The sequence below is a fragment of the Oncorhynchus gorbuscha genome, linkage group LG18 (genome assembly GCF_021184085.1).
Source record: "Oncorhynchus gorbuscha isolate QuinsamMale2020 ecotype Even-year linkage group LG18, OgorEven_v1.0, whole genome shotgun sequence".
NCBI lineage: Eukaryota > Metazoa > Chordata > Actinopteri > Salmoniformes > Salmonidae > Oncorhynchus > Oncorhynchus gorbuscha.
In genome coordinates, this window is record NC_060190.1 from 77,205,533 (window position 1) to 77,230,617 (window position 25,085).

A 25,085-nucleotide genomic window follows, 5' to 3' on the forward strand; every position below is an offset into this window, starting at 1 on the left:
ATTCTGAGTTTATAGGAGGTGGTAACCAACTCTAATTCAGAGTTTATTGGAGGTGATAACCAACTCTTATTCAGAGTTTATAGGAGGTGGTAACCTACTCTTGAACAGAGTTTATAGGAGGTGGTAACCAACTCTAATTCTGAGTTTATAGGAGGTGGTAACCTACTCTTATTTAGAGTTTATAGGAGGTGGTAACCAACTCTAATTCAGAGTTTATAGGAGGTGATAACCAACTCTAATTCAGAGTTTATAGGAGGTGGTAACCAACTCTTATTCAGAGTTTATAGGAGGTGGTAACCAACTCTTATTCAGAGTTTATAGGAGGTGGTAACCAACTCTTATTCAGAGTTTATAGGAGGTGATAACCAACTCTAATTTAGAGTTTATAGGAGGTGGTAACCTACTCTTATTTAGAGTTTATAGGAGGTGGTAACCAACTCTAATTCAGAGTTTATAGGAGGTGATAACCAACTCTAATTCAGAGTTTATAGGAGGTGGTAACCAACTCTTATTCAGAGTTTATAGGAGGTGGTAACCAACTCTTATTCAGAGTTTATAGGAGGTGGTAACCAACTCTAATTCAGAGTTTATAGGAGGTGGTAACCAACTCTAATTCAGAGTTTATAGGAGGTGATAACCAACTCTTGAACAGAGTTTATAGGAGGTGATAACCAACTCTTATTCAGAGTTTATAGGAGGTGGTAACCAACTCTTGAACAGAGTTTATAGGAGGTGGTAACCAACTCTAATTCAGAGTTTATAGGAGGTGATAACCAACTCTTGAACAGAGTTTATAGGAGGTGGTAACCAACTCTAATTCAGAGTTTATTGGAGGTGATAACCAACTCTTATTCAGAGTTTATAGGAGGTGGTAACCTACTCTTGAACAGAGTTTATAGGAGGTGGTAACCAACTCTAATTCAGAGTTTATAGGAGGTGGTAACCAACTCTAATTCAGAGTTTATAGGAGGTGATAACCTACTCTTGAACAGAGTTTATAGGAGGTGATAACCTACTCTAATTCAGAGTTTATAGGACTCTTGAACAGAGTTTATAGGAGGTGGTAACCAACTCTAACTCAGAGTTTATAGGAGGTGATAACCAACTCTAACTCAGAGTTTATAGGAGGTGGTAACCTACTCTTGAACAGAGTTTATAGGAGGTGATAACCAACTCTAATTCAGAGTTTATAGGAGGTGATAACCAACTCTAATTCAGAGTTTATAGGAGGTGATAACCAACTCTTATTCAGAGTTTATAGGAGGTGATAACCAACTCTTATTCAGAGTTTATAGGAGGTGGTAACCAACTCTAATTCAGAGTTTATAGGAGGTGGTAACCAACTCTAATTCAGAGTTTATAGGAGGTGATAACCAACTCTTGAACAGAGTTTATAGGAGGTGATAACCAACTCTTATTCAGAGTTTATAGGAGGTGGTAACCAACTCTAACTCAGAGTTTATAGGAGGTGATAACCAACTCTTGAACAGAGTTTATAGGAGGTGGTAACCAACTCTAATTCAGAGTTTATAGGAGGTGATAACCAACTCTTGAACAGAGTTTATAGGAGGTGATAACCAACTCTTGAACAGAGTTTATAGGAGGTGGTAACCAACTCTAATTCAGAGTTTATTGGAGGTGATAACCAACTCTTATTCAGAGTTTATAGGAGGTGGTAACCTACTCTTGAACAGAGTTTATAGGAGGTGGTAACCAACTCTAATTCTGAGTTTATAGGAGGTGGTAACCTACTCTTATTTAGAGTTTATAGGAGGTGGTAACCAACTCTAATTCAGAGTTTATAGGAGGTGATAACCAACTCTAATTCAGAGTTTATAGGAGGTGGTAACCAACTCTTATTCAGAGTTTATAGGAGGTGGTAACCAACTCTTATTCAGAGTTTATAGGAGGTGGTAACCAACTCTTATTCAGAGTTTATAGGAGGTGATAACCAACTCTAATTTAGAGTTTATAGGAGGTGGTAACCTACTCTTATTTAGAGTTTATAGGAGGTGGTAACCAACTCTAATTCAGAGTTTATAGGAGGTGATAACCAACTCTTAATTCAGAGTTTATAGGAGGTGGTAACCAACTCTTATTCAGAGTTTATAGGAGGTGGTAACCAACTCTAATTCAGAGTTTATAGGAGGTGGTAACCAACTCTAATTCAGAGTTTATAGGAGGTGATAACCAACTCTTGAACAGAGTTTATAGGAGGTGATAACCAACTCTTATTCAGAGTTTATAGGAGGTGGTAACCAACTCTTGAACAGAGTTTATAGGAGGTGGTAACCAACTCTAATTCAGAGTTTATAGGAGGTGATAACCAACTCTTGAACAGAGTTTATAGGAGGTGGTAACCAACTCTAATTCAGAGTTTATTGGAGGTGATAACCAACTCTTATTCAGAGTTTATAGGAGGTGGTAACCTACTCTTGAACAGAGTTTATAGGAGGTGGTAACCAACTCTAATTCAGAGTTTATAGGAGGTGGTAACCAACTCTAATTCAGAGTTTATAGGAGGTGATAACCTACTCTTGAACAGAGTTTATAGGAGGTGATAACCTACTCTAATTCAGAGTTTATAGGAGGTGGTAACCTACTCTTGAACAGAGTTTATAGGAGGTGGTAACCAACTCTAACTCAGAGTTTATAGGAGGTGATAACCAACTCTAACTCAGAGTTTATAGGAGGTGGTAACCTACTCTTGAACAGAGTTTATAGGAGGTGATAACCAACTCTAATTCAGAGTTTATAGGAGGTGATAACCAACTCTAATTCAGAGTTTATAGGAGGTGATAACCAACTCTTATTCAGAGTTTATAGGAGGTGATAACCAACTCTAATTCAGAGTTTATAGGAGGTGGTAACCAACTCTAATTCAGAGTTTATAGGAGGTGATAACCAACTCTAATTCAGAGTTTATAGGAGGTGATAACCAACTCTTATTCAGAGTTTATAGGCGGTGATAACCAACTCTAATTCAGAGTTTATAGGAGGTGATAACCAACTCTTATTCAGAGTTTATAGGAGGTGATAACCAACTCTAATTCAGAGTTTATAGGATAACCAACTCTTATTCAGGTGTGGTAACCAACTCTTGAACAGAGTTTATAGGAGGTGATAACCAACTCTAATTCAGAGTTTATAGGAGGTGATAACCAACTCTTGAACAGAGTTTATAGGAGGTGGTAACCAACTCTAATTCAGAGTTTATTGGAGGTGATAACCAACTCTTATTCAGAGTTTATAGGAGGTGGTAACCTACTCTTGAACAGAGTTTATAGGAGGTGGTAACCAACTCTAATTCAGAGTTTATAGGAGGTGGTAACCTACTCTTATTTAGAGTTTATAGGAGGTGGTAACCAACTCTAATTCAGAGTTTATAGGAGGTGATAACCAACTCTAATTCAGAGTTTATAGGAGGTGGTAACCAACTCTTATTCAGAGTTTATAGGGTAACCAACTCTTATTCAGAGTGATAACTAATTCAGAGTTTATAAGGTGGTAACCAACTCTTATTCAGAGTTTATAGGAGGTGATAACCAACTCTTATTCAGAGTTTATAGGAGGTGGTAACTCTTATTCAGAGTTTATAGGAGGTGGTAACCAACTCTAATTCAGAGTTTATAGGAGGTGGTAACCAACTCTAATTCAGAGTTTATAGGAGGTGATAACCAACTCTTGAACAGAGTTTATAGGAGGTGATAACCAACTCTTATTCAGAGTTTATAGGAGGTGGTAACCAACTCTTGAACAGAGTTTATAGGAGGTGGTAACCAACTCTAATTCAGAGTTTATAGGAGGTGATAACCAACTCTTGAACAGAGTTTATAGGAGGTGGTAACCAACTCTAATTCAGAGTTTATTGGAGGTGATAACCAACTCTTATTCAGAGTTTATAGGAGGTGGTAACCTACTCTTGAACAGAGTTTATAGGAGGTGGTAACCAACTCTAATTCAGAGTTTATAATTCTAATTCAGAGTTTATAGATAACCTACTCTTGAGAGTGTGATAACCTACTCTAATTCAGAGTTTATAGGAGGTGGTTACTTTGAACAGAGTTTATAGGAGGTGGTAACCAACTCTAATTCAGAGTTTATAGGAGGTGATAACCAACTCTAATTCAGAGTTTATAGGAGGTGGTAACCAACTCTTATTCAGAGTTTATAGGAGGTGGTAACCAACCTTGAACAGAGTTTATAGGAGGTGATAACCAACTCTAATTCAGAGTTTATAGGAGGTGATAACCAACTCTAATTCAGAGTTTATAGGAGGTGATAACCAACTCTTATTCAGAGTTTATAGAGGTGATAACCAACTCTTATTAGTTTATAGGAGGTGGTAACCAACTCTTGAACAGAGTTTATAGGAGGTGATAACCAACTCTAATTCAGAGTTTATAGGAGGTGATAACCAACTCTAATTCAGAGTTTATAGGAGGTGATAACCAACTCTTATTCAGAGTTTATAGGAGGTGATAACCAACTCTTATTCAGAGTTTATAGGAGGTGGTAACCAACTCTTGAACAGAGTTTATAGGAGGTGATAACCAACTCTAATTCAGAGTTTATAGGAGGTGATAACCAACTCTTATTCAGAGTTTATAGGAGGTGATAACCAACTCTTATTCAGAGTTTATAGGAGGTGATAACCAACTCTTATTCAGAGTTTATAGGAGGTGATAACCAACTCTTATTCAGAGTTTATAGGAGGTGGTAACCAACTCTAATTCAGAGTTTATAGGAGGTGATAACCAACTCTAATTCAGAGTTTATAGGAGGTGATAACCAACTCTAATTCAGAGTTTATAGGAGGTGATAACCAACTCTAATTCAGAGTTTATAGGAGGTGATAACCAACTCTTATTCAGAGTTTATAGGAGGTGATAACCAACTCTTATTCAGAGTTTATAGGAGGTGATAACCAACTCTTATTCAGAGTTTATAGGAGGTGATAACCAACTCTTATTCAGAGTTTATAGGAGGTGTAACCAACTCTAATTCAGAGTTTATAGGAGGTGGTAACCAACTCTAATTCAGAGTTTATAGGAGGTGATAACCAACTCTAATTCAGAGTTTATAGGAGGTGAACAGAGTTTATAGGAGGTGATAACCAACTCTTATTCAGAGTTTATAGGAGGTGATAACCAACTCTTATTCAGAGTTTATAGGAGGTGGTAACCAACTCTTGAACAGAGTTTATAGGAGGTGGTAACCAACTCTAATTCAGAGTTTATAGGAGGTGATAACCAACTCTTGAACAGAGTTTATAGGAGGTGGTAACCAACTCTAATTCAGAGTTTATTGGAGGTGATAACCAACTCTAATTCAGAGTTTATAGGAGGTGGTAACCAACTCTTAATTCAGAGTTTATAGGAGGTGGTAACCAACCTAATTCAGAGTTTATAGGAGGTGGTCTAATTCAGAGTTTATAGGAGGTGATAACCTACTCTTGAACAGAGTTTATAGGAGGTGATAACCTACTCTAATTCAGAGTTTATAGGAGGTGGTAACCTACTCTTGAACAGAGTTTATAGGAGGTGGTAACCAACTCTAACTCAGAGTTTATAGGAGGTGATAACCAACTCTAACTCAGAGTTTATAGGAGGTGGTAACCTACTCTTGAACAGAGTTTATAGGAGGTGATAACCAACTCTAATTCAGAGTTTATAGGAGGTGATAACCAACTCTAATTCAGAGTTTATAGGAGGTGATAACCAACTCTTATTCAGAGTTTATAGGAGGTGATAACCAACTCTTATTCAGAGTTTATAGGAGGTGGTAACCAACTCTAATTCAGAGTTTATAGGAGGTGATAACCAACTCTAATTCAGAGTTTATAGGAGGTGATAACCAACTCTAATTCAGAGTTTATAGGAGGTGATAACCAACTCTTATTCAGAGTTTATAGGAGGTGATAACCAACTCTTATTCAGAGTTTATAGGCGGTGATAACCAACTCTAATTCAGAGTTTATAGGAGGTGATAACCAACTCTTATTCAGAGTTTATAGGAGGTGATAACCAACTCTTATTCAGAGTTTATAGGAGGTGATAACCAACTCTTATTCAGAGTTTATAGGAGGTGGTAACCAACTCTTGAACAGAGTTTATAGGAGGTGATAACCAACTCTAATTCAGAGTTTATAGGAGGTGATAACCAACTCTTGAACAGAGTTTATAGGAGGTGGTAACCAACTCTAATTCAGAGTTTATTGGAGGTGATAACCAACTCTTATTCAGAGTTTATAGGAGGTGGTAACCTACTCTTGAACAGAGTTTATAGGAGGTGGTAACCAACTCTAATTCAGAGTTTATAGGAGGTGGTAACCTACTCTTATTTAGAGTTTATAGGAGGTGGTAACCAACTCTAATTCAGAGTTTATAGGAGGTGATAACCAACTCTAATTCAGAGTTTATAGGAGGTGGTAACCAACTCTTGAACAGAGTTTATAGGAGGTGGTAACCAACTCTTATTCAGAGTTTATAGGAGGTGGTAACCAACTCTAATTCAGAGTTTATAGGAGGTGGTAACCAACTCTTATTCAGAGTTTATAGGAGGTGATAACCAACTCTTATTCAGAGTTTATAGGAGGTGGTAACCAACTCTTATTCAGAGTTTATAGGAGGTGGTAACCAACTCTAATTCAGAGTTTATAGGAGGTTGTAACCAACTCTAATTCAGAGTTTATAGGAGGTGATAACCAACTCTAATTCAGAGTTTATAGGAGGTGATAACCAACTCTTGAACAGAGTTTATAGGAGGTGATAACCAACTCTTATTCAGAGTTTATAGGAGGTGGTAACCAACTCTTGAACAGAGTTTATAGGAGGTGGTAACCAACTCTAATTCAGAGTTTATAGGAGGTGATAACCAACTCTTGAACAGAGTTTATAGGAGGTGGTAACCAACTCTAATTCAGAGTTTATTGGAGGTGATAACCAACTCTTATTCAGAGTTTATAGGAGGTGGTAACCAACTCTTGAACAGAGTTTATAGGAGGTGGTAACCAACTCTAATTCAGAGTTTATAGGAGGTGGTAACCAACTCTAATTCAGAGTTTATAGGAGGTGATAACCAACTCTTGAATTCAGAGTTTATAGGAGGTGATAACCAACTCTAATTCAGAGTTTATAGGAGGTGATAACCAACTCTAATTCAGAGTTTATAGGAGGTGATAACCAATCTCTAATTCAGAGTTTATAGGAGGTGATAACCAACTCTAATTCAGAGTTTATAGGAGGTGATAACCAACTCTGAATTCAGAGTTTATAGGACTCTTATTCAGAGTAGGAGGTGATAACCAACTCTTATTCAGAGTTTATAGGAGGTGATAACCAACTCAATTCAGAGTTTATAGGAGGTGATAACCAACTCTTATTCAGAGTTTATAGGAGGTGGTAACCAACTCTAATTCAGAGTTTATAGGAGGTTTTAACCAACTCTGAATTCAGAGTTTATAGGAGGTGATAACCAACTCTAATTCAGAGTTTATAGGAGGTGATAACCAACTCTAATTCAGAGTTTATAGGAGGTGATAACCAACTCTTATTCAGAGTTTATAGGAGGTGATAACCAACTCTTGATTCTTATTCAGAGTTTTAGGAGGTGATAACCAACTCTTATTCAGAGTTTATAGGAGGTGGTAACCAACTCTAATTCAGAGTTTATAGGAGGTGATAACCAACTCTAATTCAGAGTTTATAGGAGGTGATAACCAACTCTAATTCAGAGTTTATAGGAGGTGATAACCAACTCTTATTCAGAGTTTATAGGAGGTGATAACCAACTCTTATTCAGAGTTTATAGGAGGTGATAACCAACTCTTATTCAGAGTTTATAGGAGGTGGTAACCAACTCTAATTCAGAGTTTATAGGAGGTGATAACCAACTCTAATTCAGAGTTTATAGGAGGTGATAACCAACTCTAATTCAGAGTTTATAGGAGGTGATAACCAACTCTAATTCAGAGTTTATAGGAGGTGATAACCAACTCTTATTCAGAGTTTATAGGAGGTGATAACCAACTCTTATTCAGAGTTTATAGGAGGTGATAACCAACTCTTATTCAGAGTTTATAGGAGGTGATAACCAACTCTAATTCAGAGTTTATAGGAGGTGATAACCAACTCTAATTCAGAGTTTATAGGAGGTGATAACCAACTCTAATTCAGAGTTTATAGGAGGTGATAACCAACTCTAATTCAGAGTTTATAGGAGGTGATAACCAACTCTAATTCAGAGTTTATAGGAGGTGATAACCAACTCTTATTCAGAGTTTATAGGAGGTGATAACCAACTCTTATTCAGAGTTTATAGGAGGTGATAACCAACTCTTATTCAGAGTTTATAGGAGGTGATAACCAACTCTTATTCAGAGTTTATAGGAGGTGGTAACCAACTCTAATTCAGAGTTTATAGGAGGTGATAACCAACTCTAATTCAGAGTTTATAGGAGGTGATAACCAACTCTAATTCAGAGTTTATAGGAGGTGATAACCAACTCTAATTCAGAGTTTATAGGAGGTGATAACCAACTCTTATTCAGAGTTTATAGGAGGTGATAACCAACTCTTATTCAGAGTTTATAGGAGGTGGTAACCAACTCTTGAACAGAGTTTATAGGAGGTGGTAACCAACTCGTGAACAGAGTTTATAGGAGGTGATAACCAACTCTAATTCAGAGTTTATAGGAGGTGATAACCAACTCTAATTCAGAGTTTATAGGAGGTGATAACCAACTCTTATTCAGAGTTTATAGGAGGTGGTAACCAACTCTTATTCAGAGTTTATAGGAGGTGATAACCAACTCTTATTCAGAGTTTATAGGAGGTGGTAACCAACTCTAATTCAGAGTTTATAGGAGGTGATAACCAACTCTAATTCAGAGTTTATAGGAGGTGATAACCAACTCTAATTCAGAGTTTATAGGAGGTGATAACCAACTCTTATTCAGAGTTTATAGAAGGTGATAACCAACTCTTATTCAGAGTTTATAGGAGGTGATAACCAACTCTAATTCAGAGTTTATAGGAGGTGATAACCAACTCTTCTACATTCCTCTCCTTCATCTATGTGTGGTACTGGTATGTTATTGGTCAACCCTGTAAGTCAACATAAACAACAGTAATGATACATATTAACAACAATTGTGAAAAATGCAACACATTACATTACAATGCATTACAAACGCCACCATTACAGAACATTGGCTACATTAATATATTTAAAAAAAAACATGAACTGACGCACACCCAGAGAAAATACTTTAATGTAGAGGTGCTGAGTAACGGAGAATAAATGTTAAGCTATAAAAATAGAGTCACACACCCTATTTATATAAACTCCCAGTAATTTAGTCATTACTGGGAGTTTATATATAGAGAGTGTGACTCTCTTTATTTTTTTTATACATTAATATTACTATCTCTGTAAATGCCTTCAATATTCACAAAAGGCTGATAATAATAATAATAATAATAATAATAATTTTAATGATGACCATAACAATGGTGATGACGATGATGATGAAGATTTTTGATGGTGATTGTTTATTTTTTTGTATTGATGATTTGTGTAAATACAACATGTCTCTCCACTGCAGTCCTCATCTCGGATCAACACAGAACTAAAATATTGCAGATGATTAATGATGATTCAGGGTTAATTAATCAGATGATTAAGTTCTGAGGGGACGTGTTAGAAAACAAACGAGAAGCGGAAGCAGGGCTGTAGCTCCACCCAGCTTCTTTTTTTTCCAAATGAGGGAAGAGTCGATGTGCCTCCACTCCCTCCACTTCTGAAATGTGCAATATGTGGACACATCATGATCTGTGCACCGGAAACAAAGTTCCTCGTTAGTCGGCTCATCCCACAGTCTGTTGACAGACACTATGATATCAGTTATGTTATCTGTGTCTGTCCACTAGAGACTGCAGTCCTAACCACCGTCAGCAGCTCAGGGTTAGGGTGGACAGTAGAGGGGGTGGACAGTAGAGGGGGTGGACAGTAGAGGGGGTGGACAGTAGGGGGTGGACAGTAGAGTGAAGTTTTAATATTATCTGTCCTCTACAGTCCTGACCACCCCCAGCTCCTGGAGTCTGGACAGTGGTACCAGAGAGGCGATGCCGTTCCTGTCCACCCACGTTGGGAGTGTGATGGCCCCCCCAGTCCCGCCCCGTAGCCTTCCTCATGGTAAGACCCTTTATACATGAATGCCACAAACTTCTCATTTTCTGATGGTTAAAACAATCAGGAAAGAAAGCTGGCACAAAGCATATGCTGCTCCCAGCCTCTTTAATGGCTTTATTCAAGACCACCTACAGTGCCGTGCAAAAGTATTCATCCCCCTGGCCGTTTTAAAATGGTTATTTATTTCACCTTGATTTAACCAGGTGGGCTAGTTGAGAACCAGTTCTCATTTACAACTGCGACCTGGCCAAGATAAAGCATAGCAGTGCGACACAAAACAACAACACAGAGTTACACATGGAGTAAACAACAACACAGAGTTACACATGGAGTAAACAACAACACAGAGTTACACATGGGAATAAACAACAACACAGAGTTACACATGGAGTAAACAACAACACAGAGTTACACATGGGAATAAACAAAACGTACAGTCAATAACATAATAGAAAAAGTGTATGTACAGTGTGTGCAAATGAGGTAGGATATGGGAGGTAAGGCAATAAATAGGTGTGTGGAGTCAAAAAAGCAGAGCATCTCTTTATTAGGGACAGGCCTCTCCTCATCTTTACAACCATTGAATCTCTATGTTTTGACCATGACAGTCTACAATCAACTTGTTCAACAGCCACACCATTCATTACCAGATACAGCTGAGGTCTAGAACTTTAGGGATGATTTGTACCAAATACAATGCTCTTAGTTTTAGAGATGTTCTGGACCAGTTTATTACTGGCTACCCATTCCAAAACAAACTGCAACTCCTTGTTAAGGGTTTCAGTGACTTCATTAGCTGTGGTTGCTGATGCATATATGGTTGAAACGTCAGTATACATGGACACACACACACGTTGTTTAATGCCAGTGGCAGGTAATTGGTAAAAATAGAAAAGAGGAGAGGGCCTAGAGAGCTGCCCTGCGGTGCACCACACTTTACCACACGTTTGACATTAAAGAAAACCCTCTGAGTTCTATTAGATAGATAGCTCTGAGGAATACCTACAGTAGCTCTGAATCCACGATATGGCAGAGGTTGAAAAGCCATAACACATATTGTTTTCTCAACAAGAGGTTATGATCGATAATATCAAAGGCTGCACTGACATCTAACAGTACAGCTCTCTCAATCTTCTTATTGTCGATTTCTTTCAACCAATCATCAGTCATTTGTGTCATTTGTGTCAGTGTAGTACATGTTCTCTATAAGCATGCTGAAAGTCTGTCCATTTTGGATTACAGAGAAATAGCATTGTATTTGGTCAAACACAGTACTTTTTCCCACCTCGACCAAACTAACTTCACAAAATTGAAATGTTTTCTCTTTCATTATTAGTTTTTGTTATGCATGAATACAATTGGCTCACTGTTCGTTCCTGCATAAGTTTGCCCACTTTTGCCAATGAAGTTAAATTAAATCATTAAAATAATTCGCAACATCAAATGGTTTGATGCAGTTAGTTGTAGTTTTTCTGAAGTTTGTTGTAGTTTTTATGAAGTTTCATGGGAGCTTCTGATTCCAATAGATCCCACAGGAATCCTTCAACTTCCGTCCACCAGTGATCTGTGTGTGATTGTAGCTCTCCTTTGTCCCTGTGTTTCTATGTTGAAAAGGGCAAGTCCTGTGTCATCCTATCCAGGGATATAGTGGTTCAGAAAGGTGGGTAAACACTGATGACGAGCAGCAAGTCAATTAGCTAGCATAATTAGCGTGGTAAACCGCAGGTGTCTAACTCATTCCATGGAAGGCCTCATAAATAGAAGGGAAATAACCAAACCAGCAGACACACTGCCCTCCATGGAATGAGTTGGACACCTGTGGTGTGAATGCTATGCACAAAATCGAAAGGTATGTCAACGGCACAGTGTTTACCCCCCTCCACCACACCCCTGAACTTACCTGATCCTTTCCACCCCAACGCTCTAACCACTAGGCTACCTGCCGCCCCAATCTACACCAACCTGCCTCTCAACTAGAATGACTTATGTAGCCTAGTGTAGAGACCTGTTTATCCTTCTCCACATCTCTCTCTCGCTCTCACGCTCTCTCGCTCCTCTCTCTCCTCTCTCTTTGTCTATGTATCTCTCTTTCTACTTCTCTCTCTCTCTCTCCCTTATCTCTCTCTCTCTACTTCCCTCCCTCCATCTCTCTCTCTACTTCTCTCTACTTCTCTCCCTCTCCCTCCTCTCCATCTCTCTCTCTCTACTTCTCTCTCTACTTCCCTCCCTCTCCCTCCTCTCCATCTCTCTCTCTCTACTTCTCTCTCTACTTCTCTCCCTCCATCTCTCTCTCTACTTCGCTCTCTCTACTTCTCTCCCTCTCCCTCCTCTCCATCTCTCTCTCTCTACTTCTCTCTCTCTACTTCCCTCCCTCCATCTCTCGCTCTACTTCTCTCTCTCTCTACTTCTCTCCCTCTCCCTCCTCTCCCTCCTCTCCATCTCTCTCTCTACTTCTCTCTCTACTTCCATCCCTCCCTCCATCTCTCTCTCTACTTCTCTCCCTCTCCCTCCTCTCCATCTCTCTCTCTCTACTTCTCTCTCTCTCTACTTCTCTCCCTCTCCTCCATCTCTCTCTCTCTACTTCTCTCTCTCTACTTCTCTCCCTCCTCTCCATCTCTCTCTCTCTCTACCTCCCTCCCTCCATCTCTCTCTCTACTTCTCTCTCTCTACTTCTCTCCCTCCTCTCCATCTCTCTCTCTCCATCTCTCTCTCTACTTCTCTCTCTCCATCTCTCTCTCTACTTCTCTCCCTCCATCTCTCTCTCTACTTCTCTCCCTCCATCTCTCTCTCTACTTCTCTCTCTCCACTTCCCTCCTCTCCATCTCTCTCTCTACTTCTCTCTCTACTTCCCTCCCTCCATCTCTCTCTCTACTTCTCTCTCTCTCTACTTCTCTCCCTCTGCCTCCTCTCCCTCCTCTCCATCTCCCTCCTCTCCCTCTCCCTCCTCTCCTTCTCTCCCTCTCCCTCCTCTCCCTCTCCCTCTCCCTCCTCTCCTCTCCCTTCTCTCCTTCTCTCCCTCTCCCTCTCCCTCTCCCTCTTCTCCCTCTCCTCTCTCTCCCTCTCCCTCTCCCTCCTCTCCCTCCTCTCCATCTCTCTCTCCCTCCTCTCCCTCTCCCTCCTCTCCATCTCACTCTCCCTCCTCTCCATCTCTCTCTCCCTCCTCTCCCTCCTCTCCTTCTCCATCTCTCTCTCCCTCCTCTCCTCCTCTCCCTCCTCTCCCTCTCCCTCCTCCCCTTCTCTCCCTCTCCCTCCTCTCCCTCCTCTCCCTACTCTCCCTCCTCTCCTTCTCTCTCCCTCCTCCCCCCCTCCTCCTCTCCTTCTCTCTCTCTCTACTTCTCTCCCTCTCCTTCTCCCTCCTCTCCCTCTCCCTCCTCTCCCTCTCTCTCCTTGCCTTATTCCTCCTCTCCCTCCTCTCCCTCTCCCTCCTCCCCTTCTCTCCCTCTCCCTCCTCTCCCTCCTCTCCCTACTCTCCCTCCTCTCCTTCTCTCTCCCTCCTCCCCCCCTCCTCCTCTCCTTCTCTCTCTCTCTACTTCTCTCCCTCTCCTTCTCCCTCCTCTCCCTCTCCCTCCTCTCCCTCTCTCTCCTTGCCTTATTCCTCCTCTCCCTCCTCTCCCTCCTCTCCCTCTCCCTCCTCTCCCTCTCCCTCCTCTCCCTCCTCTCTCTCTACTTCTCTCCCCCTCCCTTCTCTCCCTCTCCCTCCTCTCCCTCTCCCTTCTCTCACTCTCCCTCCTCTCCCTCTCCCTCCTGTCCCTCTCCCTCCTCTCCCTCTCCCTCCTCTCCCTCTCCCTCCTCTCCTTCTCTCTCCCTGGTTGTAGTTCTGTGTGTTTCTCCAAATCAACCCATTTTGTTCTGTCCTGCTGTGTCTCTCTTCCTATAGGACACTTCTCCATGAACTTTGATGCTTTCCACCACCAGAACAGCGACCTCCCTCCAGCTCTCCCTGCACGTTCCTCTTTACGAAAGGTACCCTCCGTGACCCGCCCTGGGTTAGAGTAGCCTATACCGTCCTTTCTGGTCTGATCTGATCTGGTCTGTTCTGTGCCTGTCTCCGGCTAGTATCTCAGCCCTTTCAGTATCAATGCGCGTGCATGGCTAGAAGAGCACTTGGTTGTCGCATATCGCATAACTGCAAAGATGCTAATTTGTTACTGTGTGTTTGTGTCGGTTTATAAGTATATATATATATATATATATCTCCTGCTTATATATATATATATATATATATATATATATATATATATATATATATATATATATATATATATATATATCTCCTGCTTATATATATATATATATATATATATATATATATATATATATATTTATTGTCATGTATAACTGTGTTTTTGTAATATTTGTCTTGCAGTTTGGCTTGAATTTGCTTTATACCTGTTCATAATAATTTTATTTTTGTTTTTAATAACACCTCTTCTGTCCCACTTATCTATGAGAATATCCCATTGTCCCACTTATCTATGAGAATATCCCATTGTCCCACTTATGTATGAGAATATCCCATTGTCCCACTTATCTATGAGATTAACCCATTGTCCCACTTATCTATGAGAATAACCCATTGTCCCACTTATCTATGAGAATATCCCATTGTCCCACTTATCTATGAGAATAACCCATTGTCCCACGTATCTATGAGATTATCCCATTGTCCCACTTATCTATGAGATTAACCCATTGTCCCACGTATCTATGAGATTATCCCATTGTCCCACTTATCTATGAGATTAACCCATTGTCCCACTTATCTATGAGAATAACCCATTGTCCCACTTATCTATGAGATTAACACATTGTCCCACTTATCTATGAGAATAACCCATTGTCCCACTTATCTATGAGAATATCCCATTGCCCCACTTATCTATGAGAATAACCCATTGTCCCACTTATCTATGAGAATATCCCATTGTCCCACTTATCTATGAGAATAACCCATTGTCCCACTTATCTATGAGAATAACCCATTGTCCCACTTATCTATGAGAATAACCCATTGTCCCACTTATCTATGAGAATATCCCATTGTCCCACTTATCTATGAGAATATCCCATTGTCCCACTTATCTATGAGAATAACCCATTGTCCCACTTATCTATGAGAATATCCCATTGTCCCACTTATCTATGAGAATATCCCATTGTCCCACTTATCTATGAGAATAACCCATTGTCCCACTTATCTATGAGAATATCCCATTGTCCCACTTATCTATGAGAATATCCCATTGTCCCACTTATCTATGAGAATATCCCATTGTTCCACTTATCTATGAGAATATCCCATTGTCCCACTTATCTATGAGAATAACCCATTGTCCCACTTATCTATGTTATTAACCCATTGTCCCACTTATCTATGAGAATAACCCATTGTCCCACTTATCTATGAGAATATCCCATTGTCCCACTTATCTATGAGAATAACCCATTGTCCCACTTATCTATGTTATTAACCCATTGTCCCACTTATCTATGAGAATAACCCATTGTCCCACTTATCTATGAGAATATCCCATTGTCCCACTTATCTATGAGAATATCCCATTGTCCCACTTATCTATGAGAATATCCCATTGTCCCACTTATCTATGAGAATATCCCATTGTCCTGCTTATCTATGAGAATATCCCATTGTCCCACTTATCTATGAGATTAACCCATTGTCCCACTTATCTATGAGAATAACCCATTGTCCCACTTATCTATGAGAATATCCCATTGTCCCACTTATCTATGAGAATAACCCATTGTCCCACTTATCTATGAGAATAACCCATTGTCCCACTTATCTATGAGAATAACCCATTGTCCCACGTATCTATGAGATTATCCCATTGTCCCACTTATCTATGAGATTAACCCATTGTCCCACTTATCTATGAGAATAACCCATTGTCCCACTTATCTATGAGATTAACACATTGTCCCACTTATCTATGAGAATAACCCATTGTCCCACTTATCTATGAGAATATCCCATTGTCCCACGTATCTATGAGAATAACCCATTGTCCCACTTATCTATGAGAATATCCCATTGTCCCACTTATCTATGAGAATAACCCATTGTCCCACTTATCTATGAGAATAACCCATTGTCCCACGTATCTATGAGATTATCCCATTGTCCCACTTATCTATGAGATTAACCCATTGTCCCACGTATCTATGAGATTATCCCATTGTCCCACTTATCTATGAGATTAACCCATTGTCCCACTTATCTATGAGAATAACCCATTGTCCCACTTATCTATGAGATTAACACATTGTCCCACTTATCTATGAGAATAACCCATTGTCCCACTTATCTATGAGAATATCCCATTGCCCCACTTATCTATGAGAATAACCCATTGTCCCACTTATCTATGAGAATATCCCATTGTCCCACTTATCTATGAGAATAACCCATTGTCCCACTTATCTATGAGAATAACCCATTGTCCCACTTATCTATGAGAATATCCCATTGTCCCACTTATCTATGAGAATAACCCATTGTCCCACTTATCTATGAGAATATCCCATTGTCCCACTTATCTATGAGAATATCCCATTGTCCCACTTATCTATGAGAATAACCCATTGTCCCACGTATCTATGAGATTATCCCATTGTCCCACTTATCTATGAGATTATCCCATTGTCCCACTTATCTATGAGAATAACCCATTGTCCCACTTATCTATGAGATTAACACATTGTCCCACTTTTCTATGAGAATAACCCATTGTCCCACTTATCTATGAGAATATCCCATTGCCCCACTTATCTATGAGAATAACCCATTGTCCCACTTATCTATGAGAATATCCCATTGTCCCACTTATCTATGAGAATAACCCATTGTCCCACTTATCTATGAGAATAACCCATTGTCCCACTTATCTATGAGAATAACCCATTGTCCCACTTATCTATGAGAATATCCCATTGTCCCACTTATCTATGAGAATATCCCATTGTCCCACTTATCTATGAGAATAACCCATTGTCCCACTTATCTATGAGAATATCCCATTGTCCCACTTATCTATGAGAATATCCCATTGTCCCACTTATCTATGAGAATAACCCATTGTCCCACTTATCTATGAGAATATCCCATTGTCCCACTTATCTATGAGAATATCCCATTGTCCCACTTATCTATGAGAATATCCCATTGTCCCACTTATCTATGAGAATATCCCATTGTTCCACTTATCTATGAGAATATCCCATTGTCCCACTTATCTATGAGAATAACCCATTGTCCCACTTATCTATGTTATTAACCCATTGTCCCACTTATCTATGAGAATAACCCATTGTCCCACTTATCTATGAGAATATCCCATTGTCCCACTTATCTATGAGAATAACCCATTGTCCCACTTATCTATGTTATTAACCCATTGTCCCACTTATCTATGAGAATAACCCATTGTCCCACTTATCTATGAGAATATCCCATTGTCCCACTTATCTATGAGAATATCCCATTGTCCCACTTATCTATGAGAATATCCCATTGTCCCACTTATCTATGAGAATATCCCATTGTCCCACTTATCTATGAGAATAACCCATTGTCCCACTTATCTATGTTATTAACCCATTGTCCCACTTATCTATGAGAATAACCCATTGTCCCACTTATCTATGAGAATATCCCATTGTCCCACTTATCTATGAGAATATCCCATTGTCCCACTTATCTATGAGAATAACCCATTGTCCCACTTATCTATGAGAATATCCCATTGTCCCACTTATCTATGAGAATATCCCATTGTCCCACTTATCTATGAGAATATCCCATTGTCCCACTTATCTATGAGAATAACCCATTGTCCCACTTATCTATGAGAATATCCCATTGTCCCACTTATCTATGAGAATAACCCATTGTCCCACTTATCTATGTTAATAACCCATTGTCCCACTTATCTATGAGAATAACCCATTGTCCCACTTATCTATGAGAATATCCCATTGTCCCACTTATCTATGAGAATATCCCATTGTCCCACTTATCTATGAGAATATCCCATTGTCCCACTTATCTATGAGAATATCCCATTGTCCCACTTATCTATGAGAATATCCCATTGTCCCACTTATCTATGAGATTAACCCATTGTCCCACTTATCTATGAGAATATCCCATTGTCCCACTTATCTATGAGAATAACCCATTGTCCCACTTATCTATGAGAATAACCCATTGTCCCACTTATCTATGAGAATAACCCATTGTCCCACTTATCTATGAGAATTATCCCATTGTCCCACTTATCTATGAGAATATCCCATTGTCCCACTTATCTATGAGAATAACCCATTGTCCCACTTATCTATGAGAATAACCCATTGTCCCACTTATCTATGAGAATAACCCATTGTCCCACTTATCTATGAGAATATCCCATTGTCCCACTTATCTATGAGAATAACCCATTGTCCCACTTATCTATGAGAATATCCCATTGTCCCACTTATCTATGAGAATAACCCATTGTCCCACTTATCTATGAGAATAACCCATTGTCCCACTTATCTATGAGAATATCCCATTGTCCCACTTATCTATGAGAATATCCCATTGTCCCACTTATCTATGAGAATATCCCATTGTCCCACTTATCTATGAGAATAACCCATTGTCCCACTTATCTATGAGAATATCCCATTGTCCCACTTATCTATGAGAATAACCCATTGTCCCACTTATCTATGAGAATATCCCATTGTTCCACTTATCTATGAGAATATCCCATTGTCCCACTTATCTATGAGAATAACCCATTGTCCCACTTATCTATGTTATTAACCCATTGTCCCACTTATCTATGAGAATAACCCATTGTCCCACTTATCTATGAGAATATCCCATTGTCCCACTTATCTATGAGAATAACCCATTGTCCCACTTATCTATGTTATTAACCCATTGTCCCACTTATCTATGAGAATAACCCATTGTCCCACTTATCTATGAGAATATCCCATTGTCCCACTTATCTATGAGAATATCCCATTGTCCCACTTATCTATGAGAATATCCCATTGTCCCACTTATCTATGAGAATATCCCATTGTCCTGCTTATCTATGAGAATATCCCATTGTCCCACTTATCTATGAGAATATCCCATTGTCCCGCTTATCTATGAGAATATCCCATTGTCCCTTATCTTGAATAACCCATTGTCCCTTATCTATGAGAATATCCCATTGTCCCACTTATCTATGAGAATATCCCATTGTCCCACTTATCTATGAGATTATCCCATTGTCCCGCTTATCTATGAGAATATCCCATTGTCCTGCTTATCTATGAGAATATCCCATTGTCCCACTTATCTATGAGAATAACCCATTGTCCCACTTATCTATGAGAATAACCCATTGTCCCACTTATCTATGAGAATATCCCATTGTCCCACTTATCTATGAGAATATCCCATTGTCCCACTTATCTATGAGAATACCCATTGTCCCACTTATCTATGAGAATATTGTCCCATTGTCCCACTTATCTATGAGAATATCCCATTGTCCCACTTATCTATGAGAATAACCCATTGTCCCACTTATCTATGTTATAACCCATTGTCCCACTTATCTATGAGAATAACCCATTGTCCCACTTATCTATGAGAATATCCCATTGTCCCACTTATCTATGAGAATAACCCCCATTGTCCCACTTATCTATGAGAATAACCCATTGTCCCACTTATCTATGAGAATATAACCCATTGTCCCACTTATCTATGAGAATAACCCATTGTCCCACTTATCTATGAGAGAATAACCCATTGTCCCACTTATCTATGAGAATTAACCCATTGTCCCACTTATCTATGAGATTAACCCATTGTCCCACTTATCTATGAGAATAACCCATTGTCCCACTTATCTATGAGATTAACCCATTGTCCCACTTATCTATGTTATTAACCCATTGTCCCACTTATCTATGTTATTAACCCATTGTCCCACTTATCTATGTTATTAACCCATTGTCCCACTTATCTATGAGAATAACCCACTGTCCCACTTATCTATGAGATTATCCCATTGTCCCACTTATCTATGAGATTAACCCATTGTCCCACTTATCTATGAGATTAACCCATTGTCCCACTTATCTATGAGAATAACCCATTGTCCCACTTATCTATGAGATTAACCCATTGTCCCACTTATCTATGAGAATAACCCATTGTCCCACTTATCTATGAGATTAACCCATTGTCCCACTTATCTATGAGATTAACCCATTGTCCCACTTATCTATGAGAATAACCCATTGTCCCACTTATCTATGAGATTAACCCATTGTCCCACTTATCTATGAGATTAACCCATTGTCCCACTTATCTATGAGATTAACCCATTGTCCCACTTATCTATGAGAATAACCCATTGTCCCACTTATCTATGAGAATAACCCATTGTCCCACTTATCTATGAGAATAACCCATTGTCCCACTTATCTATGAGAATATCCCATTGTCCCACTTATCTATGAGAATAACCCATTGTCCCACTTGTTTCTCTCCAACAGTCACCCCTGCACCCTATACCTGCCTCGCCCACCAGTCCCCAGTCCCAGTCCGGCCTGGATGGCAGTAACTCTACCCTCTCTGGCAGCGCCTCCTCCGGCGTCTCATCCTTGAGTGAGAGCAACTTGTTGGGCCAGTCCTGCTCCACCGAGGCCCCTGGAACTACCAGCAGACACCCAGCAGGCACCCTGGACTCTGTCTCCATCACCCCTAGCACGGTGCACTCTATCTGGGCCATAGACGGAGAAGACCTGGGAATGAACTCCCCCTCTAGTCCCTACCTGCCTGTCCGATACAGCGTCTCCGAGCCAGAGGTCCTGGATGGCTCCAAACCCCCTCCCTGCCGTAGCCACTCCGCCCCTGGGTGGGTCACCCCGGTCATCACCCCTATTATCCCCATCCTCCCAGAGGCCCACGCCCTAAACATCCAGAACTTGCCCCACTACCACCAGGAGCCCCCGCCCGCCCTGCCCCCCAAGCCCTACCTGAGAGAGGGGTGTATCCCTGAGGAAGGGTGTATTCTCGTGCCCAGGCCCATGCCACGCAAGATCTCTCAGCCTCTCATCACCTCCAAGGAAGAGCAGGCCAAGGTGGCGTGGGAGCAGGTCATCACAGAGGATTAAAGAGCAGGCCAAGGTGATGTGGGAGCAGGTCATCACAGAGGAGTAAAGAGCAGGCCAAGGTGATGTGGGAGCAGGTCATCACAGAGGATTAAAGAGCAGGCCAAGGTGATGTGGGAGCAGGTCATCACAGAGGAGTAAAGAGCAGGCCAAGGTGATGTGGGAGCAGGTCATCACAGAGGAGTAAAGAGCAGGCCAAGGTGATGTGGGAGCAGGTCATCACAGAGGAGTAAAGAGCAGGCCAAGGTGATGTGGGAGCAGGTCATCACAGAGGAGTAAAGAGCAGGCCTGGGGTTTATTCAGTCAGTGATGTGAAACTTTGTGAATGTTTCAGATATAAATAGTGTGAATAGAGCTGACACCTGACCCCCCCCCTATTCCATCTGACAGACAATCATATATGTTCTACATTATATATTTCTATCTGAATGTTCTCTAACTTTATATCCTCCTGAACATGCCCATGGTTTAGAAATGGTTGGGGCCAGTGTTAGGGCCTGGGTTAGGACCTGTCTCTCTGAGGGGCCAGTGTTAGGGCCTGGAGTAGAACCTGTCTCTCTGAGGGGCCAGTGTTAGGGCCTGGATTAGAACCTGTCTCTCTGAGGGGCCAGTGTTAGGGCCTGGATTAGAACCTGTCTCTCTGAGGGCCCAGTGTTAGGGCCTGTCTCTCTGAGGGGCCAGTGTTAGGGCCTGTCTTTCTGAGGGGCCAGTGTTGGGACCTGTCTCTGAGGGGCCAGTGTTTGGGCCTGTCTCTCTGAAAGGGCCAGTGTTAGGACCTGTCTCTCTGAGGGGCCAGTGTTAGGACCTGTCTCTCTGAGGGGCCAGTGTTAGAACCTGTCTCTCTGAATGGCCAGTGTTAGGGCCAGTGTTAGGACCTGTCTCTCTGAGGGGCCAGTGTTAGAACCTGTCTCTCTGAAGGGCCAGTGTTAGGGCCAGTGTTAGGACCTGTCTCTCTGAGGGGCCAATGTTAGAACCTGTCTCTCTGAGGGGCCAGGAATATAGAGGGGAATGGCAAAAAATGATCTCCCTCCTCCCAGTTCATTCCTTCTCACAGAGTATCCTATTTTGGTATTGGAGAATGCTAGCTGTGATCTAATTGTTCACATCTAAATGTGTTTGTTTGAAAATGTATCTTTGGAATGATAAGTCTTTTTCTATTTTTGATTTCTTATTCTTTCAAACTCTTGTCAGAAAGAGAGAAGAAAAAAAGTATATTGAATGTTCTTTCTATGAATTAACTCACACCGATGATGGGAACTACCTTTTAGAAAACACGTCATTCTGTGAATAAAAAGTGATGTATTTAATTATTTTATTGATTGATAGTTCAGGTCCAGGTTTCCAAATCATTGCACAAAGGGAACCCGTGGATTGTAAAACCAGACATTTAAACAGACATTTTAATTAATGAATTGAGTTAAACTGAAGCAAAACCTCAGTACAGTAAAAACCTGTTAGACCGTGACCTCTGTTTTCAGTTTAATTTTTTATTTATTTATAGACAAGTTGCCCTTTAGCAACTTAATAATAAACATTAATTATTATTTATTAATAATATAATAATAAAATGTATTATTACATTATTTAATAAATGTTAAAAACACATTTGATTCTATTCGCACTTAAATATTTCTGTAAATAAAGATGGGATCAGTGACGGGTTTTATTAGGGTATAGAGGGGGGAGGGGTTTGGAGAGATGATGATTGAGGTCAGGTGATTTTTAACATTATGGTTTGCTTGTTATGGTCATTTCCTGTAAGGGATGCACATTATTAGCTGACCTTCGTGGTGTTGATGTAATGATGATACACTCAGCGATTCAACTGGCTTTTACTGAGAAAAAGAACAATGGGGGGGGGTAGTTTGATGAATAGAGAGAGACGGAAGTGGGGGGGGGGGGATAGTTTGATGAATAGAGAGAGACGGAAGGGGGGGGGGGGGGATAGTTTGATGAATAGAGAGAGACGGAAGTGGGGGGGGGGGGGATAGTTTGATGAATAGAGAGAGACGGAAGTGGGGGGGGGGGGGGGGATAGTTTGATGAATAGAGAGAGACGGAAGTGGGGGGGAAGTTTGATGAGAGAGACGGAAGTGGGGGGGGATAGTTTGATGAATAGAGAGAGACGGAAGGGGGGGGATAGTTTGATGAATAGAGAGAGACGGAAGTGGGGGGGGGGGGGGATAGTTTTTGATGGGGGGGGGAAGTTTGATGAATAGAGAGAGACGGAAGTGGGGGGGAGGGGGGGGGATAGTTTGATGAATAGAGAGAGACGGAAGTGGGGGGAGGGGGGGATAGTTTGATGAATAGAGAGAGACGGAAGTGGGGGGGATAGTTTGATGAATAGAGAGAGACGGAAGGGGGGGATAGTTTGATGAATAGAGAGAGACGGAAGGGGGGGGGATAGTTTGATGAATAGAGAGAGACGGAAGTGGGGGAAGTGGGGGGTAGGAGGGGGATAGTTTGATGAATAGAGAGAGACGGAAGTGGGGGGGGGTAGTTTGATGGGGACGGAAGTGGGGGGGGGAGGAGGGGGATAGTTTGATGAATAGAGAGAGACGGAAGTGGGGGGGGGAGGAGGGGGATAGTTTGATGAACTAGTACAAAATGTCAGGGTCACATACTCCCAACACTTCTTAATACTCTGTCACAACTTCCTGTGGCACTGCTCATCCTCGACAGACGGACAGTCAGAGGCTTAAATGCTGTGGCTTCATCACACAGTAGTCGTCTTTACTGCTGTGTGCTACCTGCCACAGCCAGATCAGCCAGCCACTATAAAGAGGTAAGGACATAACCGTCTGAAGGCTGGTGAATAGATGTCCCGTTATAAAAGGCTGCTTCTGCTCTATATAAGGGCTCGGTTGGTTTATTACTAAAGGTCAGTTTCCCATTCAGCATCTTGCATACTACAGTACAAAGGTAAAGAAAAGGCTATATTTTTAGAGGAGATTAAATCTGCAAATGTATTGTTATGTGTAGTTATAGTTATACATATTAATATTGGATTATTTAAAAATGAATCCCTATATCAAGGATTGACTGAGGAGAATTGATGACTTGATAATGACGCAATGATGACTCGATAATGACGCAATGATGATGTGATAATGACTCGATAATGACGTGATAAGGACTCGCTGATGACTTTCCAATGTATCGATAATGACTTGATAATAAATTGATAATGTCTTAATAATGTCTAGATAATGACTCAACGATGACGCGATAATGACTCGACGATGATTCAATGATAACTTGATAATATCATGATAACGGTGTGACAATGACTTGAGGATGACTTGGTAACGGCATTATAATGACTCAATAAAGACTTGATAATGACTCGATGATAACTCGATAATGACTTGATAATGACTCGACGATAACTCGATAATGACTTGATAATGACTTGGTAATGACTCGATAATGACCCGATAATGATTCGACGATAACTCGATAATGACTTGATAATGACTCGATAATGCTGACATAATGATGACATAATGATGACATAAAAACATAATAATGTGCTAAGACAAGGGCATTGAAAGTCACTGTAGCTGCTTGGTGATGTGCACAAGTGGAATGACACATTTAGATGGAAGATATTTATAGACAAATGAATATTAACTAATATAATTAAATGTGATTTGTTTGAGTTTTTCCTTTTTTATTTGGTACTTTTACGTGTGC

The 25,085-nt window shown here is 40.5% G+C and overlaps 1 protein-coding gene across 9 annotated transcripts in view; it reads left to right on the forward strand.

Moving 5' to 3' along the window:
* The window catches only part of LOC124004047 (dedicator of cytokinesis protein 3-like), a 465,878-nt gene extending 442,663 nt beyond the window's left edge, over positions 1-23,215 (forward strand). For 5 of the 9 annotated variants that reach the window (XM_046312789.1, XM_046312791.1, XM_046312792.1 and 2 more), the window contains 3 exons: positions 10,078-10,197; positions 14,072-14,157; positions 20,773-23,215. In XM_046312789.1, the coding sequence (XP_046168745.1) occupies positions 10,078-10,197; positions 14,072-14,157; positions 20,773-21,393 (827 nt within the window). In that variant the 3' untranslated portion in view covers positions 21,394-23,215. The remainder of the gene's footprint in view (positions 1-10,077; positions 10,198-14,071; positions 14,158-20,772) is intronic. The other 4 variants (XM_046312794.1, XM_046312797.1, XM_046312790.1 and 1 more) reach the window with 3 other exon arrangements.
* Positions 23,216-25,085: the final 1,870 nt, after the last annotated feature.